This window comes from Microtus ochrogaster, chromosome 5, assembly GCF_000317375.1.
Source record: "Microtus ochrogaster isolate Prairie Vole_2 chromosome 5, MicOch1.0, whole genome shotgun sequence".
NCBI lineage: Eukaryota > Metazoa > Chordata > Mammalia > Rodentia > Cricetidae > Microtus > Microtus ochrogaster.
Window position 1 is genome coordinate 93,490,032 of NC_022012.1, and position 6,034 is coordinate 93,496,065.

The 6,034-nt window shown below is 49.5% G+C and overlaps 1 protein-coding gene across 1 annotated transcript in view; it reads right to left on the reverse strand.

Annotated features, from left to right (window-relative positions):
- Positions 1-6,034, reverse strand: part of Ulk4 (unc-51 like kinase 4) — a 288,608-nt gene that overhangs the window by 264,872 nt on the left and 17,702 nt on the right. Inside the window, exons 10-13 of the mRNA XM_026779110.1 lie at positions 4,718-4,833; positions 4,534-4,603; positions 2,883-2,976; positions 1,665-1,769 (exon numbers count right to left, since the gene is read on the reverse strand). Coding sequence (XP_026634911.1) covers positions 1,665-1,769; positions 2,883-2,976; positions 4,534-4,603; positions 4,718-4,833 — 385 coding nt within the window. The remainder of the gene's footprint in view (positions 1-1,664; positions 1,770-2,882; positions 2,977-4,533; positions 4,604-4,717; positions 4,834-6,034) is intronic.

Sequence of the window (6,034 nt, forward strand, 5' to 3'; positions counted from 1 at the left end):
GGAAGGTGGGCTGAGGTCTGGATGTGGCGTGGACAGGGTCGGGGGAGGGGTGGAAGGTGAGCTGAGGTCTGGATGTGGCGTGGACAGGGTCGGGGGAGGGGTGGAAATCAGGCTGAGGTGTGAACCACAGTCAGGACTTGGCTGTATTTGAGGAGAGAAGAGCCATTCCGGAAGATCTTAACACATAATAGTTTATCACACGCTTCGTTTGAGAAATGGTGTGGTGAAGAAACCCATGGCCCTGAGCCTTGGGAGTTGCCCAAGTCTACCTTCTGCAGAACTCCGCGTTGCCGTCTCAAGCCCTCAGGGACAGACAACAGTCTTGACAAACGACAGAGTGAGAGCCCACACACACATTTTAACTCAGACCACTCCACAAACACCAGACCATCACTCAGCAAAATGTTACAATCATGAAAACCTAAATGTCACCAGCAGTGACAGACAGGGACGAACTGTAGGAGACCAGGAGGTTCAAGTGTGACAAAGGACATCAGAGACAGCAGATTAGTGAGAGCCTGGCAACCCGAGGGCCTCAGGTGACTCAGGCCAGGCAGAGTAACAGCAAGCAAGGCCTCCTTGAACCCTGAATCTTCTCCCTGATTCTAAACCTTGTTTTTAAAATATATCTTAAAATGTTTTAGACAAAAATAGTTTAAGGTTGAACAGTGGTGACGCACGCCTTTAATCCCAGCACTCTGGAGGCAGAGGTGGGTGGATCTCTGAGTTTGAGGTCAGCCTGGTCTACAGAGCGAGTTGGACAGCCAGGACTGTTACATAGAGAAACCCTGTCTATGGGGGTGGGGGGAGTGTTAAAAACCTAATTCCTGCTTGCTGATGTTTCCCAGAAACCTTAAGGAAGGAAGTAAAGAAACTCAGGCTGTGGGATCCCAGGCTGCTCTAGAACACATTACCCATCATGCCTAGCAGAATACAGTCTCTCTGGGAGACTGCTCATTACCCACCATGCCTAGCTGAATCTGGGCTCTCTGGCAGACTCTGAGTCGTGGAAAGAGTCCATTCTGGGAGCTGGTCATATAAGACAAAGGCCGGGTGTCCACATGTTCCACATGAGAGCAGGGGAAATTGCCACAAATTAATGTGAAAAGACATTTAAAAAAAAAAAGCTGCAAGAATAAAACAGAGCGGGGTGGGGGTAGAGGATGAGGGACAGGGCTGGAACCCTGTCACCCTCAACAACACACTGTGGACACAGGAGCAGGGTGCACACCAGGAGCTGGGACCCTAGGGCCACACTGTCTCTTCCAGCAGTCTAGACACCGTGCTAAAGACCAGACCTGTGTGGCCTGCCCGCCCTTCCCAGCCAGTGAGCCCTGCTCAGCAGCCAGTGAGCCCTGCTCAGCCACACCCTGGCGACCTGAGCATCCAGTGGGGCTCACTTTGTAAACACAGCTGGACTGAGAGCTGCTGGCTGGGGTCCGGGGGTCAGTGGCCCTCCTCAGCATGTGACAGGTATGACCAGCAGAGTGGGAGCAAGTGAAAGCAGAGCAGAGAGCCACCGCGTGTACACGGGGCACACGGGACAAGCAGACAAGGGACATGCAAGTGAAGAGACAGCAGAGGGATGCAGACTGTTGCCATGGTGAGGTGGAGAACACTCTGACCCCCCACCCTGCCCCCAAGTTCGCACCCTCTCTGCACACCTTGGGGTTGTCGATAATTGGAGTGGTCACAAGATCCGAGTCCGTGTAAATCAGCTCCCTCATGTGGAACTCCAGGGCCCCCTGGCTCAGATGCCCACGGGTCACCTGGAACAAGGGCAAAAGTCACACCCTGCATTAATAATGGAGATTGACAGGCCAGACACAGAGAAGGACGCCTGTGTCAAAGGACTTCAAGTGACATGGAGACAACATCAGCCTGGCTTTTTGTCACACAAATTCTGAACTCTGTGTGTTGTTCCCATTTTACACATGAAAAAGTCGGAAATCAACTGGTCAGTCACACCAACAGTTCTCACCACTGACTGGTGAGTCACACCAACGGTTCTCACCACTGATTGGTCAGTCACACCAACAGTTCTCACCACTGACTGGTGAGTCACACCAACGGTTCTCACCACTGACTGGTGAGTCACACCAACAGTTCTCACCACTGACTGATGAGTCACACCAGCAGTTCTCACCACTGACCAGTCAGAACTGCATGGCAAACCTCCTGAACTGTGAAGTGAAGGAAACTTCACACTGTCTGGGGTTTGGCTTAGTTTGTTTCTTATGATTGGTTCTGCCCATCCTTTACCAAAAAACACACAGCTACGTCTGTCCTACTGAATATTCATGAAGTTAAATTATAGTGACTTAAAAGTTCTGGCTAAAATTCTACCTTGCTCCTAAAGAATTAAACACTAATATGTATATATCTTGCATTGTGTCTGTGGGGGCATGCATGCACAGGCATGTACAGGCACACACCACACGCACACACATGTGCACACACATGTACAAACAATAATAAAGCAATTAATGACTATATGCTCTGTGATATATGATATTCACATGACATGTCTGAAACAGGCAGACTTAGGACGACCCGTGGAGCAGGAGTGGGTGAAGTGGAGGAGACGGAGGCCGACAGCTACGGGGCTTCTTTGTAGTACGGTAGTAAAGTTCTCAAATGGAGTGTGGTAAGGCTCACGCAATCTGTGACTCCAGGAAAAGCCTATCAAACGCCCACTCTAAATGGGTGAACTGCATTCCATGTCAGTTATACCTCAAAATAAACACTGCTGAAAACAGCCCTGAAGCAACTACCAGGGGCTTGGCCATGGTCAATGTCATCATCATGGCAGGGTTCATGCAGCAACTTATAATTATGTTTATGAGCTTCTGTAATGGTCCATAAATCCCAGGGCTGCTCACCTTGGACAAAGGAGAGGTCTGTGGCGAGCTGGCAGCCTCACCCTCTCCAGGACTTAACTCCACCATGGCACTAGTCCTTGGAGTGGGCCGTGAGCTGGAAAACAGGACAGCTCCCATCAGCGGGCTGCAGACAGGATTCCCTCCCCTCCCTCTCTCCTAGCGAGGCAATGGCATGAAGGTGGCAGGATTCCACACCTCTCACACAGGCACTCGGCACATAAGAAGCGGGAGGCCTAATTTGTGTTTAATGACTATAATTTTTGTAGCTGCTTCTTTTGACAAGCATTATTATGTGTGGGCCACGTGCCACTCACTCGTGTGGAGGTCCCGGGGCGATTCTGCACGGCTGGTTCTCTCACACAGCTGGCTGAGCACCCCACCAGCCCTCTAACTGCCCTGCAGGTAACTTTCTGGGTCGCCAGCTACTTGTTTCTAGATTGCATGCACATACGGTCTTTTCTCTTTGCAATATTTGTTGCATGCTTAATGCTTCACCAGCATCTACTGATCATATTTAACAATGACATGTTTGTACATGTGCACACACATGTCTCCCCTTCACGGTCAGGGTCCACTTACATAACCTCCTCAAACCCCGAGGATCACATCTCCTCCACCTACTGCTTATTAAGTCACTAAGTGAGTTTCTAACAGAAAACATGCCAGAGGTTGCACACGGCTCTAAAAGAGATTTAAGGTACCTAAAATATAAATAAATTTAACGTACTTTACACTCAAATATGCACAAAACAAATAAATTTCAATATACTATTATAGCTTAAATAGAATAAAACTCCTCCTGCATAAGGCTTTCTTTTCCTTTTCTGACACCGAGGATTGAGCCTCAGACTTTGTGCATCCTAAGCAAGTGCTCTGCCAGCAAGACAGAAACCTGTGCACCAAAAAAATCTTAAATCCCTTGAATGCTAGTGTTTTTCATATGCTGGCCCCTAATCATGTAAAGGTAAATTGGGCTATTGCTGTTGTTAATTTTTTCAATGGTTATAAATATTGCTGTGCCTCACATAAAATATATTTCAAGAAAGACACAACACCCAGGCTGTGGTGTGGCTCGCTGGGAGAGCGCTTGCTTAGCACGTGTGGTACCCAGCATGGATGGAAGGAGGGCAATGGGAAGAGAGAAGAGGAGGAAAGGAAGGAGGACAGAGGAGACTTAATGAAGGAGAAATACAACCTGTCCTTCTTATAAAACCTTATCCAAATAAAAGGGCTGAACTTCTGAAATGTTAAATTCATTTTATCAGAACACAAAGTTCTGAGAGAAAAGATTTTAATATTTACAAATATAAAAAGATAAGCAGCTTTTTAAAATTATGTGTATATGTGCATCTATGCACATGAGTGCAGTGCCCAGGAAGGCCAGAAGAGGGCATCTGATCCCCTGGAGCTGGAGTTACATACGGTTGTGAGTCCTGGGAACTGAACTTGAATCCCCTAGAAGAGCACTCTTAACCAGTGATTCAGCTCTCCAGCCCTCAAACAAGCAATTTTTAAAATACATACAAAACCTAGATCCCACTGAGCAGTAGCTCACTGTGGCAGGAAGGTGGCAGTGGTACAAACAGGCCCCCTGTCTCTAACAGTCTGCCCAAGAGACGGCACCTGTCTTCTCAAGGCTGGGTTTACATACCTGAGGAGGAATATGGATTCATTCAGCTGGCCCCCTGTGGTACTCTTGGGCCTCAGCTCAGTCGCGTTGTCTGTGACAGAAGGGACGGGCGTCACCATGAGCAGAGCATAACACAGAGTCATGAAAAGAAACAGATGCAGAGGCTGGGGCTCCACAGCCGCCAGCCGCTAGAACCAAGCCTTACCTAGCCGGAAAGACTGGCTGAGCCGATGAGCCCCCTCCTGCCCTTTCTGCCCATTCTGAGGGCTCTGCGAAAGCTCCCTGGAATCGTGCGGCCCAGAACATTCCGTGATGTTTCTACTGTTTGACAGGAGAAATAAACACAAACTCACTTCGGACTCCCCGTGGTTTTGCAAATAACATAGAAGAAGTTAGATCATAACTGCATCGTGTGTGTGTGTGTGTGTGTGTGTGTGTGTGTGTCTGATCCTACGAAGTCACAGAACTGGGCAAGCACAGAGAGCCCTTTCCAGACGTAAGGCATCTAGACCTAGAGCCCTAAAAACCCTTTCTCAGACAACTAGTCAGCAGTGGACAGACAGACACCAGAACCTGGAGCACCACAAGAACCAGCACTAGGTTTCCCTTCCTGCCTCTTGGTCTGGTGTCAAAGCCAACAAGCCATGCCTAACTGTGAGAGGAGCTATTCTGTGGATGTCCCAAGGAATGAAGTGAGGGGTTGCTGAGGCCGAGGAGGGCAGAGAACTCTGCTGCCGGGTGACCCGGGAACCACCACTCGAGACAGCAGTCATTACTGGCCCCTGCCTGACAGTCTGAAAGAGGAAGCCTCTGACAGACAATAGGACTCTGGGAACACTAGGCACTCCCCCACATGCCATTTCTTCCTGCCCTTCCACCATTCCAAAGGCATCCAGCAAGACACACAAACTGTTCCACATCCCAAGGGCCAGAATATCAGGTTGGCTCCAAGTTTAAAGACCAGCTCCCCTAATCTCTCACAGCAACTGCAGGACAGGCGAGTATGACCACCTCATCCCACTTGGCATTCTTTCAGACTCAAAGATGGTGGCTCCATGAGCCCCGAGCCAATGTCGTCAAACCAAACAAAACCTGAGGAAGGAGGCCGGCTTCCCTCACTGCCAACACGTGTGTGCCACTGGAAGCCCTCACAAGGACAGTACAGCAGAAAAATAAACAAAAACGGCACACAGGGCCGAAGAGGGAGAAATGCTGTCGGCAGCAGTGAATGGGCACACTTGGTTTCTTCCTTATTTAGAACATAGAGGAGGCCACCAATGGAGGAGTCTTAAGTCAGTCACAACCAACAGCCTTTCACAGCGTCTAAAGGGTTTGTGTGTGTGTGTGTGTGTGTTGTCCAGAATTTATACCCTAAAGTTGCAGGAGGGGGGGAGACCAGGACAGCACAACAGGGGTGTTCTCGCTCCCTCTCCCCCCTTCCCGCCCCATCCCTCCTCCTCTCCCCCCAGCGTTCTCTCTCTCTCTCTCTCTCTCTCTCTCTCTCTCTCACACACACACACAC